The 22830-nt window shown below is 47.2% G+C and overlaps 1 protein-coding gene across 2 annotated transcripts in view; it reads right to left on the bottom strand.

Moving 5' to 3' along the window:
- ITGA2 (integrin subunit alpha 2) overlaps positions 1-22830 on the bottom strand; it is a 616173-nt gene that overhangs the window by 226652 nt on the left and 366691 nt on the right. For both annotated transcript variants that reach the window (XM_086960619.1, XM_086960620.1), the window contains exon 7: positions 13794-13942. In XM_086960619.1, coding sequence (XP_086816745.1) covers positions 13794-13942 — 149 coding nt within the window. The remainder of the gene's footprint in view (positions 1-13793; positions 13943-22830) is intronic.

The raw sequence follows: 22830 nt of genomic DNA, 5'->3' as shown, positions 1-22830 counted from the left end.
TCCAGAGCTCGTCTGGGAATCCGTCATGGTGGCGGAGGCCACCGATGCCACTGCGGCCCCTCTCTCCTGCTCTCTAGTCGCTGGGTCCGGTCGTTGTCGTTCTGGGGACGGGCCCACCCTGTGCCAGGAAGAGGAGCGACGCCTCTGCCGGAACGGTGAGCTACGAGCCTCTCGAGATGGTTCCTCCTCTACGATGCCCAGAAGATCCTTCGCCTCCCGCAGGGAATTGATCTGCCGTAGCCTGTTCTCCCATCGAAAGATAATCCGGAAAGGATGACCCCAGGAGTAGGACACCCCGCGCTCCCGGAGGAAGGTGGTTACAGGCCGGAAGTCCCTTCGCTTCTGCAAGGTTGTCGCCGCCAGGTCCTGGTAAAGCTGGGGGCGATGGCCCCTAAACTGCAAAGAGGTGATGGTCCTAGCTTTCCTCAGAATCCTTTCTTTGACCTGAAAGTCGTGCACACAGACGAGGATATCTGGTGGCGGGCCCCCTCCCCTTCTAGGCAGCCCCACTCTGTGCACTCTGTCCATCTGGATGTCCCGCAGCTCCTCTTCCTCCAGGACTTGAAGAAACAAGGCTTGGACGTAGCCACGCAGGTCCCCCGATTCACCATCCCACGGTACCACCTTGATGCGAATGTTATTCCTCCTGGAGCGGTTCTCCAAGTCTTCTGCGTGGGTTTGCAAATCCAGATTCTGCTCCGTAAGTCGTAGGATGTCCTGTTGGAGTTGGTGCACGTCATTAGCCATGCTAAGGTCATGGTCCTCCAGCGTCGCCACCCTTTCGCCAATCCCATCTACGTCCCTCCGCACCTCCCGGAGGTCTGATGCCAACTGTGTTCTGAGGTCGGAGATGTCCTCTTTAATAGTTGCGAAAAGCTCCTTCATGAACGCTTTAGTCGCTGGCGCCTCATCGTCCGATTGTCTGGAGGACCCGCTGGCTCCAGGCGACGCTGGTTGCTGCGATGACTTGGAGGCCACCTCCTTCACCGTCCTCCCCCCCTTGCGTTGCGAGCCAGACATGACTGCGAAATGCCGCCGCACTCCTACCACCAGGCCTTAGGTAGTCGCAGCCGGGAGGATGAAGCTCAAAACAGCGACCTTCGGGTTCGGGACACCCTGTTAGCAGTGCTGCGTCACTCCCCTAAGGGCGTCCGCCGATCCACCAGTGCCGCGGGCACCGAGAGTTCCCTTCAATCCAGGTAGCAGGTAGTGGTCGACAGATCCCCTCCTCGATGCTGGCGTCCGGCAGAGAGCTCTTGGGACCCCTCCGTTTGCGCTCTTGTCTGAATCCAGGCCTAGGGACCCTCAGGATCGGCCTCTAGAGGTCGCTACGCAAGGCCCCCTCCGCAACAGAGTCTCGTGCTCGCCTAGGGATCCTCGGGATCGGCCCTCCAAAGGCCGCTATGTAAGGCCCTGCCGCAACCCCTCAATCCGGTCTCCTTGGTCTCCAGCGGCGGCCCCTCCGCTAAAACTGGGCAAGATAGTCACCACTACGGGCCAACTGAGCAGCCAGCTAAAGGCGCGTTAAGGCCGCGTCGCGCTCCTCCCAGCCAGGGAGGCAGCCAAGAAATGGTAGTGCCGAGCGTCCTCCAGGCCCTCTCCACTGGCGCCGCAGGAGTGCCCTCTGAGTCCGCCTGTCCGGGGCAGCAAAGCGTCCCGGTCGCTCGGACCGCTCAATGTGCCCCCTTTGATGAAGCAGCAACGTCACAGGCAGCCTATCCGGGTCACAGACTGCAGGGAGGCCGAGAGAGCTCCTCCGGTGTCACCAGCCAGCCATGCCTCCTCTCCCCCAGTCCAGGACGCCTCTCCTGACCTCCCCCCGGGGCCAAGCTCTCCACTGCAGCGGCGCACCGCACTCCCTCCTCCGGCTCAGCTCCCCCCTCTGTCGCGCCAGCTCTCTTCCGATGCGTCCCGGTGGTGGGAACAGCCAATCACGCGCCCAGCCGGGCTGAATCCGCCGGCGCTCGCCCAGCCAGTCCACGGCTTCACCCTGCCGGAGTCGCTGTGCCCTCTGTCCACGTCGCACTGAGCTCCACGACCCTGCGGGCGTGATGCGTCCCGTTCTTATTCAGGCCCCAGCCGGGATCGGCTGCATCGGACGGGCCCCCCAAGGCCAGGCTCTGGTCAGGCCGAGGCTGAGCTTCCAGCACTCGAGGCCGCTGCTTCACAGGCCGCAGCCCGGTTCCGCGCTAAAAAGCGCCGCAGGCACCAAATCGCCTCTCCGGCGGCACCGGAGCGCTCCGCCAGCCTTCACCTTCCTGTCAGTACCGAACAGCACACCAAGGACCCCGCTGTTCGAAGCTATGTCGGTGCGGCGTCGGAGAGGCTCAGAGATGCGTCCTACTCCGACGCCATCTTGGCCACGCCCGTAGGATTATGTTTGTATTAGTGCCAGTCTATCTTCTGAACCTTTTATTGAGATGTCTTTATATCCAATTGTTCTTGGCTTTGTAATAAATCTTTAAACTTTATTCGGTAGTTGGTGGTCCTTTGAGTTTAGTTCTTTGGGATTGTTATTCAGTTATTGTTTATGAATAGGTTCTTCTTTACGCTCCATGACAGGTAAAAAGGTCCAGCCGACCTGCTCTGGGATTTAAGAAAATGGTAGGTAAAATTTAGATGAGAATCCCAGCTTCTCCAGTTGGTAGCAGAGGACGGTTTCCCTTCTGGAGCGAGGGAAATCTAGATCAGGTTAAAGGTTCCCCGAGGCCCTTAGAGATTTAGTGATGATGGTTCAGAGAATTGTTAGGGGAAGATGGAGTTCCATGGAAACTGACGGAGAGTGACGGTGCGGCAGAAAGCAGCAATTCAGCAGTCCGTGTGAGAGTGAGTATGAATAGGGTTATGCGTTGTTAGATTGCAGTGTTATGTTGTGCTTTGTGTGTAATGTCTTGCGGAGTTTTGAATGCCTGTTGTGTGAAAGGGGATCAGGCTGTGAGCGCGCGCAGCCCGGGGAAATCTTAGGCTCAAGGAGTAGCTTAAGTGGTTCGGGTGTATCGAACACCCATAGTAATTGTCGACCCTTGTTAAGGGGATCGTGAGGTACCATTGATTGCCCACAGGACCGAGATAGGGGGAACGAATGTGTGAGTGCGTGAGTAACTGACGATGGTCGTGAGTTGCTGTGTGCTTGTAACATATCAGTTGACGTGATTGTCCGGTCGTTTTGTGGACAGACAGTTGCCAGTTCGGTGACAATTACGTGACTGTGGACGTACAGTCAGACAGTGGACGTACAGTCAGGGAAGTGATTGCTTGGTAGGAAGTGGTCATTTCAAGTGTGTGTGTGAACAAGAGACAAATCGTGAAGGAGGGGGACTGCTGCGAAGCGGAGACGAGTGACGTCAGAAGGAGCCGCGCTGGGATAGGGCGGTTGAGTGAAGCCGCGCTGGGATTGGAGGATTGTCATCAGGAAGTGAAAGAGCGCTGTAAACAAAGAAGCGTTGCGTTCTCACCATGAAATGTTTCAAATGTTTGCAAGAGATCTTCAAAGGTGATAAGAAGTTAGAACCTCGAGGGGGGGAGGAGGCCCCACCGAGGATACTCAAGCTCACTACATGGCTACGAATGTTGGGTTCCATACCATATTGTGGCTTGAGAACTGGTGTAAAGTGACTGATGGAAATGAGGAGTTGACCTTTCCCAGATACGGGACATTTAGGTTGGAGGTGTTCTATCAGTTGAAAGCGATTATGTCTTCCTTGTGACCTTTGCCCAGATCGAGACAGTTTGAAGCATTGAATGTGTGGATTAGGGCGGCGCATGAGAGAAACAGGGACAGGGCAGGAAAGAGTGAAAAGATCAGTCAGGGCGGTCCAAAATGCGAGATGGGATGCACTGGAAAAGAGATGGAGAGTGCAGACTATCGAAGGGGACAGATTGTATCCGCTGTTAGTTAATACAGGGGACGCGCAGAGGAGGAGTACGGAGGATGATGATAGTGAGACAGACGATAGTCTGATAGATAGGCTGTTGTCGGAGAGGCCACCTCCATACAATCCTGAGGTAGAGAACGGGTCAACCCCTGTTGTGGACAGGCCAGCTCCTGTAATGGATAGGTCAGCCCCTGTAGTGGACAGGCTTGTTCCAGTAACGGACAGGCCAGCCCCAGCGGAGATAGAAAGGGCACTTCAACCTCCTCCTAGGATGGAAGTAGCGGGAAGGTTCTCGGCAAGAGAGGCACAGAATGTAGAGGGTGTCAATTCTCAGAGGTTGCCGGAGGCTCTTACAGTACCCGTTACCATTGGTCCCATAGTATCAGTATACAATCCAGAACAAACACGGAGTGGGGATCTGCCAAGGGTAGACACAGAAGGGAGTGTCAGTCAGGAAAGGAGTAATGTGGTGGACGGATGGAGTCAGTTGCCAAGGCCTGTAGAGTGGAGTACCCCGTTGGCAGCATCGGCGGACTCGTCGAGAGGACCGATGGATCTGAGAGGACCACGGCCAAAGTCTCTTGTGGAATTAAGGCCTGATTTGAGATCTTGGGAGACTGTCGTGGAAGTTCAGAACAACAGGTCAAGGGGGGAATGGGACCATGGGAACTTGGAAAATGGGAGGGTACCTCACAACACACCTGAAGAGAGTAGACGTGGGGGGCAGGGCAGTGATTGTGGGGGATCGAGTGGAACATCTAGTCAAGGTACACTGAGGGCTGCAATAAAGGGAAGGAGGATTGATGTAATGCGGCTGAAATCAGAGGTGGACGAGATAGTGGAAGGAAATTTGCCACTCGAGAGGATTGAACTTTACGAACCAGATGAACTGTTGTTCGTAGCAAAGGATGTGAAACGAAAAGCTAGGTCGACCCATGAGAAATTAACTGAATTGGCGAACAAATATGATGGTGATCTGTCGAGGACAAAAATGTTGCAGGGAAATCACAGGTTACAATACACTGATCTGGACTTAAAAGAGAAGACAGTGATCAGATTAAAGACCCATATTAGAGAACTGATACTGGGGATATGAACATGGAATAAGCTTGACAAATGGGAAGAAAGGTGGTCAAAGAAAAAGGGCGCCCGGCGGAGTACCGCTGAGACACCCCCTGCGGTGGGAGGATTAATGAATATGGAAGCGTACCCCTTGCGGGAGGTGGCTCATGGGGGTTATGTGCATGTGCCCTGGAGTAGGGGAGATTTGGCTGCTTTTACAAATTCATTCCCAAAGTTGCGAGAGAGTCCGGTTGAGTGGTACAAACAGGTAGAGAGGTTTGTTAAGATCTCGAAGGTACTATGGATTGATTTGAACACCTTGTTTCATATTGTGGTTCCAGGGGATTTGTGGATAGCATGTAAAGTCAGTGTTGAATGGCCCACAGTGGAGCCAGAACGAGATGCTGCCACAAATGGACCTTCACCTACCGTAATGAAGAAGTACGAGCAGGTGATTACTTGGTTGAAAGCTAAGGTGCCACCGCAGGATATAGACTGGGTGAAGATTGACCGAACAAGATAGGAACCAAAAGAGACAGTTCATGAGTACTATGAACGTTTATTGCAGATCTTTAAGCAGTACAGTGGGTTGGATGTGAAGGACCCGAGGGACTTGGGACAGTTGGTGTCAAAGTTCGTTTTGGGACTGAGACCCAACATCTGTCTTATGATCCAGCAACATTTAATTTGTTGGCAGAACAAGCCACTGGATGAGATCTTGAGGTATGCTAGGTACTGCAGTGATGAAATAGATTCAAAGACTAAAAATCTTCAGGATAAGCTGATGTTGGTTCAGATGCAGTCAACGGAAAAGGGAGGTCAGGCCCAGTCAGGAGGTGGAACCTTGGGGAGGAAACAGGGTGGTCAGAAGAAGGGAAATGATGACGATTCAAGGCCAAGGGTGGACTTAGCGACACTAAAGAAGACTACACAGTGCCATCAGTGTCATCAGATTGGACACTGGAGACGCGAGTGTCCCTTTAATCCAGAGAACATGGTACAGCAATAAGAGGAAGAGGAGGTGCAGGCTCCTCAGGGGAAGGCAGTAGTGGTAGCAAAGACCAAGATGGTCAAAGGGGGTACTTCAGCCCCTCGGGTTCAGGTTCCTTAGCCACCGAAGGTCTCGTCAGGGACTAAGGTTTACAAGCAGATGCCTCTTTTAACAGGCGGGGAGTATTGTTATTTTGACCCGTTGGCATGACGGTGCCTGAGAGTGGAGGAGGGCTGTACTCTTGGGGCAGTACTGGAGGTAGACCAGAGGGGACCATTTGTTGAAGCTGACGTTGATGGTTACCCCACCACCTTTTTGGTTGACACTGGTGCTACCCGTACTACTGTAAGGTCAGCAGTAGTCCCTAACCTACCCCTCTCGGGACAGACAATCCAAGTTGTAGGTGTTGCTAACAGGAGAATGACAAATCCTTTGACTGAGCCAATTCCTGTGAAGATAAGAACCTTCAGGGATAAACACCAATTTGTGGTGTGCGATTTGAGTCCTGTGTGTTTGCTAGGGAGGGACCTCCTGGGCAAGCTTAACTGTACCATCTATTGCACCTCTAAGGGAGTGGAATTGCAGATGAATGATGATGATGCTGCCTTTAAGGTCGCAAACACGCATGTGTGCATAGAAATGTATCCTTTTTTTACGGTGGAGGAACTTCCACTTGACTTGAGAGATTCGGTCTCACGGGAGGTGTGGGATTTTACAGGAGAAGAAATTGGATTAATTAAAGGAGTTGAGCCAGTTAAGATCCAGGTAAAAGAGAATGTTGAGTTTCCAAGAACACCTCAGTACAATTTGACCCCGGAAACGATTGCAGGGATAAAGCCTGTGATTGAATCGATGCTAAAGCATGGAATTTTGAAGGAAGTCATGGGCAGTCCATGTAACTCCCCGATTATGGGTTTGCAGAAGCCTAGCGGGAAGTTCAGGATTGTACAGGACCTGCGGAGAGTGAACAACATAGTTGTTCCCTGTTGTCCAGTGGTACCGAATCCATCAGTGACACTGTTTCAGATTCCGTGTCAAGCTGAGTGGTTTACTGTGATTGACCTTTTTCAGGCTTTCTTCTCAATTCCATTGCATGAGGAAAGCCAATTTATTTTTGCATTTAAACTGGAGAACCATGTCTTAACGTGGTGTCGTATCCCTCAGGTGTACACCGAGAGTCCATTGATCTTTAATCAGATATTGATTGATAGCCTCGTACTGCCGCAGAACTCTGTTCTCGTCCAGTACATAGACGATCTCCTTGTCGCATCAGAAACAGAGTATGCTTGCAGAATTGATACCATTGCCTTGTTGAATCATTTGGCAGAAAATGGACACAAGGTATAACAAGTTGCAGTACTGTCTGTCTGAAGTACAGTATCTGGGTCACAGAATAGAGAAGGGAAAGAGGAAAGCGTCACCTGACCGAATTGAGGCAATCATGAGCATGACGGTGCCTTCAACCCAGAGGGGGATTCGGATGTTCTTGGGGATGGTTGGCTACTGTCACCAGTGGATTGTCAAATTCTCCCTGAAAGCGAAGCCTTTGCAGAGACTGACGCACAAGGATGTGAGTGATCCGGTACCATGGGACAACGACTGTATGAAGGCTTTCCTTGAGCTGAGAGAGGACTTGTGTCGTGCTCCGGCGGTGAGAATGCCCGACTACAACAAGTAATTTTCACTGTTCTGCTGTGAACGAGAGGGATGTGCATTGGCAGTCTTAGTACAGGACCACGGAGGTGTCCGTAGACCAGTTGCCTACTTTTCAGCTAATTTAGATCCAGTAGCTGCAGTGTTGCCCGGATGTCTCAAATCTGTTGCCGCAACAGGTGTCAGCATTGAGAGTTGTGAAAGCATTGTGATGGGCCATACACTGACAGTGTATGTTCCCCATTCAGTGGAATTGTTGATGACCAGGACCAAGACACAGCATCTGACGAACAGCAGGCTCACACGCTACAAGCAGGTTATTCTTGCTGCGGAGAATGTGACCCTCAGGAGGTGCTCTGTTTTTAATCCTGCTACGCTGATGCCTTTGCCGAATACACTAGATGAAGATTGTGAGGACCATGATTGCTTAGATGTGACTAAATTGTGCACCAAACCAAGACCCGATATTGTTGATGAACCATTAACTGACCCTGACGAAATTTTCTTCGTCGATGGTTCATGCATAAGAGACGGTGCTGGTCAACTGAGAGCAGCCTTTGCTGTGTGTACCCTCACGGGGGTAGTTGAAGCTGCATGTCTGGAAGGAGTACACTCCGCTCAGGTGGCTGAGATAATTGCTCTGACGCATGCCTGTTTGGCAGCTGACAAGATTCGGATCACGATTTATACCGACAGCCAATATGGGTTTGGAGTGGTTCATGATTTTGGGCAGCTGTGGTCCCAGAGAGGTTACATGACATCATCCAGTTCCCCCATCAGGAATGGAGAATTTGTCAGACTGTTGTTGGAAGCACTACAAGGTCCTACAGAAATTGCTGTCGTTAAATGTACTGCTCACAGTAAAGGAACAGATTTTGTGTCGCTGGGAAACCGCTATGCGGATGAGGTTGCATGTTTCTGTGCTGAACAAGGCTACTCTTTCACTGAACAGGTGGTAGAAGGAACACAGGAAAGAACCAAGCTAACCATGATGCTTGAAGTGGCTGATACCTGGGATGAGCTTAAAAACATGCAAGAGCAGGTGTCAGACCATGAAAAGAATGTGTGGGTGAATTCTGGATGTGTCAAGGGAGATGTGGATATTTGGGTCTCGGCTGATGGGAGAGCTGTGTTGCCGAATGAATTGTTGAACTCAATGGCAGGACAGATTCATGGTGCAGTGCATCTGGGAAGGGATGCAATGGTGCGAGGGTTCAGGCAGACGTGGTACAACCCGAAATTCTGAGCAACTGCGGAAGCGGTGTGTCAAAGATGTGTTACGTGTCAACAGATGAATGTTGGGAAAAGAACTGCAGTTACTATGAGTCACATTGGGAGGTCCGGGGGGCCTTTCAATAGAATGCAATTGGATTTCATTGAGATGCTGAAGTGTAACTGCTTTAGATACGTTCTGGTGGTTGTGTGTGTGTTTTCCAGGTGGATCGAAGCATACCCAATACGTAGGTGCGATACACTCACTGTAGCTAAGTTACTGTTGAGGGAACTTGTGCCTAGGTTCGGGGTTCCGACCTCTTTGGAATCAGACCGAGGAACTCATTTTCATAGTGAGTTCATGAAAATGCTTTGCAACGCACTGAACATTGATCAGAGACTTCATTGTAGCTATCGCCCAGAGGCTTCTGGCATAGTGGAACAGATAAATTGAACTTTGAAGGCCCAAATGGCAAAGGTGTGCTCATCTACGTCCCTGAAATAGCCAGATGCCTTGCCATTGGTGTTAAAGAGTATGCGCAGTACCCCAGACAGGAGAACAGGTCTTTCACCCCATGAAGTACTGATGGGAAGGGCTATGAGGTTACCGTCGGTACCCTTGACAGCCTTGCTCAGTATCACAGATGATCTGATCCTTGACTATTGCAAGGGACTTGCTGATGTCATCCGTTCTGTGTCTCATCAGGTGCAGGCTGCTGTGGTCCCGTCTTCCAGTGATCTTTGCCACGACCTGAGTCCAGGAGACTGGGTACTGGTGCGGCAGCATGTGAGGAAGAGTTGTTTGGATGTTCGTTGGAAGGGACCCTACCAGATCATCCTTGTGACAAACACTGCTGTGAAGTGGGGAGGATTGCCGAATTGGGTGCACGCTTCCCACACCCGTCGAGTTCCAGCACCCTTGGAAGAAACAGCTCCTCTCGTAGATGAAAATCCAGCTGAAGCGGCGGGCCGCAAGAGAGGACAAGCCAAGCTGTGAGGGTGTCTGACGAAATCATTTTGAGTATTTCTTTTCGAATTATGATGCTGTGCTTCCTGAAGTTCCTGCTTATAAGCATTTGAATAAGTTTGATTATTACAAATCAGAAGACAGGCTTGGAACATATTCCATTCCAACACAAGAGTTAGACATATCATATGCTCACCGACATAATTTGACTTGCTTACTATCAGAGACAGAGAAGAAGTTCATAGAACAGGTAGAAGACAGGTACAGAAAACAAAAGCAGTTGAGAGATTCAGGACAGGGCAAGGTTGATTGGACGGATGAGGAGAAATTGCACAAAGCGAAGGGGAGTTATGGTTCGATAGCTCTAGATGAAGTGCAAAAAGGGAAGTTGTGCATTCATAGACCACAGACGTATTATGAGAATGTGAATGTGGGTCATACTATGTGTGAACATACTTTCACTTTGGAGTATTATGCTAAGGATTTCTTGCAGAGTGTGGTGCAGGTGATTCCAACTGTATATTTTGTCTGTGGGAGTAATGCTTATGTAAGGTTGCCTGAAAAGTGGTATGGGACTTGCTATTTGGCAATTATTTTCCCAAAGATATACCATACAGAGGACTTTGCTCTTCTAGAAGGAGGACAACATGCAAGAGTGAAACAAGGTGAAAGTGCAGGAGCAATTGTTGGTGATGTTTTCGGAGCAATGATACCCACCTTGGGAGTGATTCTGAATGATGTGAAGATAAGGAGGTTGGAGACGGTTGTGGATGAGTTGTCCATGAGTACAGCAAAGTCATTGGTGTCGGATGAGGGGGAGATTTTATCGATAAGAACAATGGTTTTACAAAACCGTCTTGCTTTATATGTCCTTCTAGCCAAGGAAGGAGGAGTCTGTAAGCTTTTGAAAGTCCAGGAATGTTGTACTTATATACCAGATAACAGCAAGGATCTGGAGTAATATATTAGCAACATTACCGCAATTCATTACGAGATTGAAGACCTGACAGAAGAGACTGCGTGGGAGAAAGTTGGTAAGGGATTTGGGAAAGTCGGAAGTTGGTTTGCAAATCTGAGAAGGGGTTTCCTGGGTTTTGTACTAAAACCTCTCATTATAGCTGTGGCTTGTGTGATTGGGTTGTGGTGTTTGGGAAGAGCGTACAAGTGGTACAGGTCAAGTAGAATGGAAGAGCAATGAGAGAACTGGAGAGACGAATGGAGAGACTGCAGGACAGTCAATATCGGAATTTGAGAAACATGGAGTTGATTAAAAGGGGGAGAGTGGCAACAAGCTCTGTTTATCTCAGTTCTTACCCTCAGGGATGGTGTAGTGTGGGTAATGACGCGGGTCATCAAAGGGGGGAACTGAGAGAGCACCATGACAGATTACATTTTGTAGGGGTGCATCATATGCATGAGTAGTCAGTACCCGCATATTTAGGGGATTCATTAACGAAGTTAAAATGTAACATTAGGATGGGAATTAGAGTGCTAGATAGAATGGTGTTCATTAATTGCTAACAATGTAGTGCCTTAAAGAAATCATGATGCTGTTTAACATAGAAATGTAATCACATGTGAAGTTCGCATTAATAGAAATGTGCTTTTTGAATGAGAGATGTGCCTTTAGATGATTGAAATAACACTGGCTAGGCAAATGTATTTTCGTATTAGAATGATGTTTTAAATGATGAAATTGTAATGCTCACATTAGATTGTTAGTGCATTTAAATGTGCAGAGGCCTAGTATTTGGTGAAGTCGTAGAAGCCTAGCTGATTTTCTTAGCAATAGTTGGAGAAAACGATTTCTTTTGGGAAAGGTTGCCTTCAGCGAATGTTGAATTGCAACTTCGAGTATGTTTGGAGCTGTTCTCATGCGCTTCTTTTTGCAGGTGCAAGGTCAAGTAGCTCGTTAGGTAGAAAGGCCCATTGTGTAGTGAGTTAGGATGGTAGGCACAAGTGTGGAGGAGCCGCCAAGGAATTCGGGTGTGCAACATTTAGCGGAGAAGGTGTCTGGGACCCAAGGACGTTTCAACGGACGTTGGTGGAGAGGTGCCATGCTGGAAAAATCCAAAGACCAGCACCTGCCAGAGGGGCGTACCTGAAGGCGTGTCAACTGTATTTGGGATTTTATATTAGGGACAGCACCCGAGGGTGGAGAGTTAGAGTTGAGCTTAGACAGCCTGAGAGTAGGTCAGGAGGAGAGAGAGAGAGGGCCTTAGGGACAAGTGGGATGCAAGAGATGGAGAACTTGAGACAGAATAGGAGGTAGTAGAACGAGCTCGAGAAAGTGAGTGTACTTCTTTGGAAGTCACCACTGCGGACACCTTTTGTTAGGTTGCGAGATGCTAAGTAGGGATGTCACTTTAGTGTTAGGGTAGGGACAGACTAACCTTATTTTCCTTTCTGTAAATGCATTCCGAAGCTCAGGCGATAGCTATCCTTGCTAGCCTGATGGTTCTGGAATTAGTCTTAATATTAATCCTGAGTCGTCTGAGACTTTTCCGTAGGATTATGTTTGTATTAGTGCCAGTCTATCTTCTGAACCTTTTATTGAGATGTCTGTATATCCAATTGTTCTTGGCTTTGTAATAAATCTATAAACTTTATTCGGTAGTTGGTGGTCCTTTGAGTTTAGTTCTTTGGGATTGTTATTCAGTTATTGTTTATGAATAGGTTCTTCTTTACGCTCCATGACAGGTAAAAAGGTCCAGCTGACCTGCTCTGGGATTCAAGAAAATGGTAGGTAAAATTTAGATGAGAATCCCAGCTTCTCCACCCTCATGGGCACTATCAAACAATGTTGCTCTGACAACTTCTGGTGGTATGAGTTTGCCTCTCTTCTGAAAAGTTCTAAACTTGTGAATGGCCCATGCGCTTGCCAGCCTCTTTCTCACGGAAGAAAATCATTCAGTTGCTTGAAGGGTACACTAGGTGAAAGAAACACTGCACTCCTTGCCTCCCACACGTTGTGATAACTCCTCCAAATAGCACCCACCTCCTGAGCCTGGATTAAGATGGATCCAACAGAGGGGTCTCAAAGTGAACTCTTATCCTTCTAGAAAGCCACATTCTCCTTCATGAAACTCAAGGTCAGCCACTATATCGAAGTGTTTTAAAAATGTAACCTAATATTACTACACATCAGCCACGGCCGGTAGTAGGTGTAACTGCAGGGCGGTGACGTGGGGAGTGGCAGGGTGGGGGGTAGTAATGTATGGATGACGGACTTTAATAGGTAAGTAAACATATAAATAAATAAAACGAATATCGTTGGGCGCACTGCATCGCATTTGGTGATGCAGTGCACACAACGAAATTCGTTATATTTATTTATATGTTTACTTACCTGTTAAAGTCTGTCATCCATACATTACTACCCCCACGCTGCCCCTCCCCCTCCCCACGTCACCGCCTGCAGTTACACCTACTACCGGCCGTGGCTGATACACATTAAAGACATGAGCTATGTGAAGGAAGGTGTCCCTTCCTGCACATAAACAATCATTAAAAAAATTATGTTTTGCAACTTCTATGTGTGCTGCATTAGGCAGCACACATAGAAGTTTCAAAACACCATTTCAGATTGTTTATGTGCAGGAAGGGACAACTTCCTCATACTCTTTATGTTTTGCAATACCCCTCTTGCAGAAATATGTATCATATATGTATTTTGACGTAACAGATTCACCACCTGATGTGAAAAAAATTATATTAGTGTCTTGATTTTTCATTTAATGAATATAAAGAGGACTTTTAGAGCCTCTCAAAGAATATTAATAGGATTTCTTATAAATTGTTTCCAAAAGAATAATTATGTTATACATTTTAATAAAAGCTGAGATTCTGAAGATTACCGGCTCTACCTTGTATAACTGTACAATAACTATTTCAAAATTTTGGCATGCAATTTTTGTCATTGTGTTTTGTAAGTCATCCAGTTTTTGTCTAATTGAAACTAACCAGAATACAATGCCATTTCTTACCTAGGAACACATTAATCAAAATGACAATAATAAGTGAAATGTCTTACCTTGTATAATCAATTGCCTTAAAGGTATTTGTGTATTCTCCGCCAATTTGTGTTGTCCTCGACACTGCTTCAATCATATCTTTTTTGTTTTGGTAAGAGTTCATATTGAATATCACTCTTGGGTAAGTTCCGTACTGAATGAGGCTTACCTTAAAAGCACAAACGACAAACATATACCCCATTTACAGTAGTCAAACAAACTGTATTTTTTTCATTATTAAATATTTCATCGTTTTTTTCCCTAAATGTGTGATCTGTTTAGAAAGAATGGCATTTCTCATTGGGATGAAGAACACACAATGGAAACTACATTATTATGTATTGGAATAGCAAACAAATATCCCCAAACAGATCCTGATGAGTGTGGTCCATCACAAATATCTGTGTAAAACTCCAGGTGGGAGTGACCCAGCAAAGAGAATAAACAACACGAATGGAGGTGACATAGAAATTATATACCTGTACTTACAAATTATGGTTGGATTGGCTCTGGAAGATTACAATACAACAGAAATTCAAAGGAAATGAGCAGATATTATTCTGTCACTATAAGAGCTGTTGTCCCCTGTGGGGCTCCAAAATATATCAAATAGTTAACATTAGTGAAGCTTGATTTGTCTACTGTATTACGAATAACACTGAGGTCAAAATCTGCAGGTTACTGATAGCTAACCAACTATAGTTGTATGTTGTATATATACTCTTCCCTCTACAGCTGATCCCTTGGACCCCATGGATCAGCTGGACAGTGGAGTACTTTGAGTCATGGGGAAGGAATGGACAGCATGGCTTCACCTCATACAGCCCCACCTCCTAACTACACCTCAGATATTATTTACACCTGAGGTCATGCCATGCAATCCCCACCACCCTTTGGCCATCCTGCCCTTTTTGTCAAATCTTGTATTTTCAGTGATATGACCACCAAAGACCCGGATTGTATATTAAAAACAGAGAATGGACTATACCGTTTCCCCTGAAAGGCAATATTTCTCTCCATGTGTTCCCATACCTGGTGTGTCACGCAGTTTGGTGCTTACTTTCCCTCCATGTTAAAGATCATCAGATGTTACAGCACCTAGGCTAATGTGCTACATGGCTACATACATATAAGGTCCTAAAGGTGAGAACGATTGCATTGCAAATGCTTGTTCTCCTTGCTCGTGACCTGATGTTTGGCTGGTATTGGGACTTTGTTCCCTGAACCCCCTAAACTGCTATTCAATGCTAGACTGCATGTGTTCTGGCACCAAATGGATATTAGTTAAACTGGTTTCAGCTAATAGGTCTATTTAACTTTACTGTAAGGCCATGGTCCGTGGCACAAAAATTGAACAAGTGGCTCAGAAGTAACTGTCACACACACACACATATGACAAAAGTATGTGGCCACCAGAAGTATCATTGTGCTCTAGCTGGGCAGCATTTTAAAAACAGTGCATTAATACATGGCAAGGAAAGTGCCTAGGCCAGGTTAGAAAATCTATGTTAATACTTAAATATGGCACCCCTAAAATATGTATCTTAAACCCACAGGGCAGGGGTGCCTGGCATATTAAAACATGACAATATGTGACTATATACTTGAAACAGGTACTCTAACAGTGACTGAAGGTCTCAAAGCTGTTTTCACTATATTGGATAGCCTAGAGAATCCAGAAACAGACCTCGTGTGATTAAAATATTAATTTCACATCCCTGCTTGGAAAAATTCTATAAAAATACCTCTGTTACATTCTACTCAATTTCAAAATTGTAAATATTGGTGAAATTAGATGATTGATAACTTTAGTGGAAAAGTAACCTCATAAAAATTTAATTTGGGTTGGCTGACCCAGAGTTTACTTAACACCAGTTTGACTACTCGTCATATCTCCAGAGGATAATCCATTTCCTTCGCTGGAATGGATGATTCTGCCTGCCAGAGGCCAGTAGTCTGGCCTACGGACCCATGTAGTTAGATGTGTTGTCAGCAATTGGCAACTTAGTACGGATTAGCCCTATTGCAGGGACGAGCCAACTGGCAGAATGAACTGGCTTGCCCGAACGACTGACAGGATATATTATTTTGCAGCACCTAAATGTCCATTACATTTCCTTGTACTTGGGAGTGCCTGGCTCATGTTGGATGAGCCCACTCACTCCGCTCTTTATTTTATATTTATGATTTGAGTTTTGCATGCAGTTAGACATACTCTTGACCTCAGTTTTGCTCCAAGCGTCAAGTGGTTAGATCATGTTTGCCTGCTCTGGGGACACAAAAATCTGAAGAATCCTCTCTCTAAGAGGGTCAAGCTTACCATACAGGATTGGACCTGCGGTTGGACAAAAGTGGAATTTAGTCATTTGGGAGAAGCTGCTGAGGTCAGACCCAAGGCGGCCAAGAAAACCATGCTCATCCCTGTTGGGAGTCTTTGCTGCACTGGAAATTGTTTCAGCAGAAACCTGTGGCAAAAGTAAGAGGTCGTGTGGACCTGTGCCTGGCTAGAGCTTCCAGCCTTGCTCCACTGGAGTATTTTTTAAACCCCAAAAGTGCCTAAGGGCCTGATTTAGACATTGACTGCCAAAGTAGTGCCTGTCAGGATAGTGTGTGACATTACCTCTGCCATTCCGAAGGTACTCCATCCGTCAAATATAGGAATGACCACCGGTGGTTCTTTTCTAGGTACAAAGGGCGACATGCATCAAGCACAGGAATTGTGATTGCTTAATAGCGATTTTTAAGGAATCGCTATTAAGGAATCACAATTCCTAATGCATGTAGTTTTCGCTAAAATATTAGCGATTCCTTCACATTCCCTAATAGCAAATCGCAAATTGCGAATCACTATTAGGGAATGCTTTCCCATTAATTCCTATTGGCCAAGAGGCCCATAGGAATGAATGGGAATGCCTTCGCAATTTGTGATTACCAAATAGGTAATCGTAAATTGAAAATGCAATATCCAGGGTGCTAGGGGGCCATAAGGCCCCACTGATGCACCCCAAAAATTGGTATGTGCGCACATGTGGCGCACATACATGGCACTTCGAAAAATGCAATTTTGTGAATTTTTCTAAGGAATTGCAAATTACTATCAACTTAAAGTTGATGGTAATTTGTGATTCCTTAATGCAAAGTCGCATTTCAAACATGCTTCTTGCATCGCATTTCAAACATACTTCTTGCATTGCATTTAGGGAATCACAAATTGAGATTTCCTAAATGCATTAGCAAAATAGGTAATTGCAAAAATTGAGCTAACCTATTTTATGAATGCATTTTGGGTTGATGCATCCCAAACAGCTTTTTACCGGTCGCAAACGGGCCAATTCTGAAAATCGGCCGGTTTGTGACTGGTAAATAGCTTGATGCATGTTCCCATAAGAGTTTGTTGGACAGCCACTATTGTTTTTTGAAACTGGAGTTTGTTTCTGAAAAACAAGAAACTAATGAACCCCACACCCTGGAATTTTTTCTTTTACTAACCACCTTGTTTGCCTTACTCTGTGAGCCGTCGGAGAAAGCTTTCTGGAAGCTTTCTTTCTACAGAACCAACTAGGGCTCCATTGATGGTAAGCTTAGCATACACCCATCTTTAAATGAGGCAGGTGGACCAAGAGTTTGGTGTAGAGTGCTCTCCATCCCGTTTGAGGAAGAGAACCTAAGCTGCCAAACTCTAATTCAGGCCCTAAGTCTGAATGTAATAGCTTGGACCAAAAAAGGTCTAAAATCCGTCCCAGTGATGAAGCAACCTCAGTGGCTATGAAATGAAGCTTTGTCCCTCCAAGAGCATTTGGCATCAAATCCAACAGATTCAGCAGGAGCTCGACACTGAGGTATCTGACTTTCAGCAGTGAATATCTGGAGTATGAGTCTGATATTCATTCCAACCAGCTTTCAATAAAATTACACACAACAGTATTTTGTTTCCCTGCCTGCCTACAAGTGATGCACACATTCCTCTTCTAACTTTGATGTGGCACTTGAGGCAGCAGGGCAGTTGATAATCATCCCACTGAAATATTGGGATATTGAGGGGCATAGTACATTACAGTGGTGGCTGGTGATCTTTGAAAATAGTGGAGCGTAAAAATGGCCAGAAGTTCGCCACATTTGTTTCCAATTTTGCTTCACTCTTACTCACTTCCTCTCACATTTACTGTGTTCCCCCTTACTCACACATATGCACATTATCTTACTCATTCTGACTTATTATTATTATATATTTTATAAAGCGCTTGGTTACACAAGCAGGTGTGTCCCCGCGCTAGTAGCTGCTGTTGTTTACTCCTACTCACTGTTACCCACAAACATACTCCTACTCACTGGTTCTCATTCTCAATTACTAACACATTTACACACACTCACTAACTTTGGACCATGGTGCACCTGCTGCACCAGTGATAGCTACTCCCCTGACTGTCTTCCACTCCCTCTCACAATTGCCAATCAATCACTCATTCTAACATACTCACTCCCTCGAGTCACTTTCACTTATTCATATATTCTCGAACTCAGATTCTCAATCACTTTCAGTCTTATTGACACCCTCAAACAAACTCACGTTCACTCAATCCCTTCAACCTCAATCATTCACAAACACATACACACATACATATAAACATAGAGGCTCCATGGTAACAGCAGAGCAAGAATCTGGTGCTGGGCATCTGAACCAGCAAGCCTTGATTTCCACAGATGAACCAGATAGAGAAGCAGGGCAGGTTTGGAAAGTGGAAGTCTCACTTCAATCTCTCAGCCAGCTTCTTGATATGACTGGAAGCACACCCCTATAAGAAGCTAAAATAGTGCCGGGCCTGGACACTGCCCCTGCTGCTATGTGTGGCTTTTCATTGGCTTCAGGGGTGCACTGAAGGGCATCCTAACAGCCACATTTTATACTGTTCTGCTGAGGCATGCGAGTATGTTTGCTAAATAAATGGATTTTGCCTGTGAGAGGGGGTCATAGTCGAACTACGCCCCTCAGACATGAACAGTCCAGACATCCAGCTACAGTGTGTTTTCGGTGAAATAACACTCTGCTGCTGGATCAGGCCTCTCAGCCACCAACTCCTCCTCCTGTCACCTGGAGACGAAGCAGATAGTGCTTACTGTAGTATTGTGAGGGGTACTTTCTAGTGTTGCAGCATGGTGTAACCCACACTGAACACCCACCCACCACAGGCGTCATCAGTCAGATGACCCTGCTAATAAAAAGGGCTGAGCGCACATGCTCAGGGCCAGTTATCTAACCATACCAACTGTGTCTATGTTACCTCATTTACTAGTATGAGGGCCTAGGGCCCAAATACCACATTGGCGATGAGGGGGCTGTGTCCGTGCGTGCAGCAGCCCAGCAGCAGATAAAAAGGGGGAGAGAGCTACCGGGTGATATCCCCCCACCCTATGTGAACGGTGCCGGCCGCCGGGAGGCCTGTGGGGTGTGTAACGAGCCCTGGGCCTATATGCAGAAGAGGAGGTGACCAGGAGCCTACCCCGCACCTCATGTACCGGCCTGCGTGAAGCCCCCGCGTGGAGCGCCGAGGAGGAAGTGCAGGCCAAGCAGAGCCCACCCGCATTAGCCGTGAGGGAGTGACCCCACCGTGAGGAAGCCGAGCTGAGCTCACCCACATTGGTCGCGACTACCCGCCGGGCAGGAGGTGAGCCCGTGAATGGGGAAAGTGTCGTAAGGCCGTGGCAAGCTGAGAGGAGTGGCCTGGATGGTAGAAGATCCACGGGAGCCTACCCCGTATCGAGTGAGCCGAAGGTGAGTGACTGCTGTGCGTAGAAAGAAAGCCAAGGAGCTGTGGCACACATCTGCCATCGACTCGTCGAGGCCCCCAGTGAAGTGTAGCCCACCCGGCATGTGAGGGAGAAGGTGAGCCTGACGAGGGGAAGGCAGGTCAGCGGCGACCCGCTCCTTCACACCCCCACGAAGAACGCTGCCCCACAGTAAAGCCACGCTGTCTCAAGGCAGCAGCTCGAACCCCCCACGCAGCGAGTGATGCAAGAGAGGCTGCTGCGAGGGGGGCAGTGAGAAGTGCCAGTGTGCGGCCTGCAGCCGCCGACAAAGGAGAGACACTAGGAGCAGCCGATGTGCCCTTCCCAGCTGATATAATGAATTCACTTACCGGGCGAAGGGAGACGGTGTGGCCGTCCGCTTGAGGAGTCTCCTGAGCACAGCCCGTGTAGGAGAAGAACAGTTCCCCAGCATCAGCTCCAGGCCCGCATGGCTCGAGTGATGATTGAGGCTGCTGCGAGGGGCGGAGAAGTGAAACAGACTGCGTGCAGCCAGCGCCACTGAAGCATTGCTGCCAGATGTCGAGAGGGGGAAGCGGTGCCCATCCCCCACCATGCGTGGAAGGGAGCGCCTGACCCGCCAGCAATGGGGACTGCAGGAGACCGGCAGGAGCGGCTGCGAGAATAAAGTGGCAGCAAGGTGAGGCCCGCAGCGAGCGCAGAGCTGCTAGGGCCTGTATGAACGCTGCGGGGTAATCACAGCCCAGCAGTCTTCAATCCCAGAGGCCAAAGCGCATGAAGGCTGCAGAGCACAGAACATTGAGTATTGAGTGAAGCTGCACCCATTGGAGGTGCACAGAGAAGAAAAAAAACACTCACTGCATTCAGGAGAGCTGTCCTACGACCTGGAAGGGTCCTGGTGAATGGGCGCGAGCAGCAACCATCGGTGAAAGTGCCCTATCCATTAGGGGTGTAAGCATGAGGCTTGCAGTGTTGAGAACCGTCCGAGGCTCGCAAGCGTTTAACAGTACTGCACCTGCGCTGAAAAATAAGGTGCAGCAGAGCTGGACACACAACCAATATTGCATGGTGCACACAAATGATGCCCAGACAGGGGCATAAACAAAAAAAGGCAGTTTCAAAGCATCTGTGCACACAGAGGATCAGTGGCACCTGTACAGTGAGCAGAGCTTGAGCAGCAAGTCCATCCTGTCAAGACAACACTGGAGAGCATCCAAGGTAAAAGGCAGCACAGGAGCTGCAGAACCCACCGACAGCGAGAAGAGTATCAGCTGGAAGAGAACCCTGAACACAGTGAGACAGAAGGCGCGGTGGTACCTGGTGGCCACAGGTTGTCGCTGCTGCAACAGTTAAAGGCAGGAGCACTACCAGAAACACTACGGTGAATCAGGAACCAAGCACCAAGCAAGTGTGCAGCAGCACAGGAACAGCGGCTACAGATCCAGGAATAAAAGACTCAAGAGAGCGCAGTTAGACGCACGCCAAAGCACTGCAACTGCAGAGAGACGACGGAGCGGTTGCGCAGACCACCAAAGCATGAAGGCTCTCAAGGAGGAAGAAGCCGACCACCCAGTTGGTCGCAAGGAAGAAGAAGCCAACCACCCAGTTGGTTGCAAGGAAGAAGAAGCCGACCAACCAGTTGGTCACAAAGAGGAAGAAGCTGACCACCCAGTTGGTCGCAAGGAGGAAGAAGCAGACCACCCAGTTGGTCTCAAGGAGGAATAAGCCGACCACCCCTTTGGTCGCAAGGAGGAAGAAGTCGACCACCCAGCTGGTCACAAGGAGGAAGAAGCTGACCACCCAGTTGGTCGCAAGGAGGAAGAACCTGACCACCTCGTTGGTCGCAAGGAGGAAGAAACTGACCACCCCGTTGGTCGCAAGGAGGAAGAAGCCGACCTGCCAGTTTGGTTGCAAGGAAGAAGAAGCCGTCCTGCCAGTTTGGTCGCAAAGATGATGCTGACCTGCAAGAAGTCAGCGAGCAAAGAGATCTGACAAAGACATTGGACAAGAAGAATGGAGAAGACATCTGTGAAGAGAACGACCTAGGAGATGTCCACGAAGAGGACCAAGAAGGAGACTGAAGCGAAGTCTAACAACATCAACTAAAAGTCATATGTAATCAAGCGAGAGAATGTCACGACAACAGGTCCAGTCACGATGGATGTGAAGATTGTGTCCTAGGGCTGGACAAGACCTAGGAGACCCGGGTAGAGTGCACGCTACACGGAGACACCTGGTGAGGGAAGACCAACCAGATAGAAGACCAGACCGAGTCGCAAAGGAAGGAAGAGAAGACCAATCCTGAGTGGCACGATGCCATGACGAAGGAAGTAGAGAGGAAAGGAGAAGAGCAAAGAGGTGTGTGTGACAGACCAGCACAACACACATCAGATGGGGAACACCCGAAGGGGAAAGTGAAAAGATGCACGGACATCTGAACACAGTACCTGGAAAGCATCAGCACCACTGGAAGTACACATGTACGTGCAAACCCGAAGGTCACCCGGGAATGACAGAGGCGAGCAGGTGGTCCGTTGGTAACGGTACACAGTCAAAATATCAAGTCCTAATTGTCGACCTACACAAATATCGTGTTGCAAATATCAAAGGTACAGAATTTTGTTGTCAAGAATATCGTTGGACAGAATATCGACCCTAAGGTAAGTAATATCGAATTTATTTATATCGATGTAAGTAATATCGAAGTTAGTAATATCAATAGCATACATATAGATGTAACTAATTTCGATGTTACTAATATCGATATTTGTAATATTTTTATGTTTTTAATTATGTATGTGTAATATGTTTTTGTTAAGTATTTTAATTTTTTTAAATTAGATGTGTATTATTTTTATATATTAATAATGTTATTTTTAAGTAAATTTTATGTTTTAGTACCGGAGCCGGTTGTGGGTTTATAGGGGAATAGGGTGGGAAGTAATTTAAATATACAAAATTAATTATTAATTTTAAGGAATTATAAATTAATTTTAATTAAGGTATGTTTTTATTTCTGTAGCGGGTTGTGGGTTTATAGGGGAATTGGGTGGGAAGTAATTTAATTGTAATTAATTAACACATTTTTTATTTTTATGGATAAGTATTTTTTTAAATTAATTATTATTTGACAATTAATTATTTTAATTGATTAATTAATTATTAATTGGCAATTAATTATAATAATTGATAAGTTAATTATTAATTGGCAATTAACTTTTTTAATTGATAAATAATTATTTCATTGGTATTTAATGTTATTTTAAGTAAATTTTAGTACCGGAGCGGGTTGTG

Source organism: Lissotriton vulgaris, chromosome 3_1 (genome assembly GCF_964263255.1).
Source record: "Lissotriton vulgaris chromosome 3_1, aLisVul1.2, whole genome shotgun sequence".
Taxonomy (NCBI): Eukaryota; Metazoa; Chordata; class Amphibia; order Caudata; family Salamandridae; genus Lissotriton; species Lissotriton vulgaris.
This window is presented reverse-complemented; position numbering and strand designations above follow the sequence as displayed.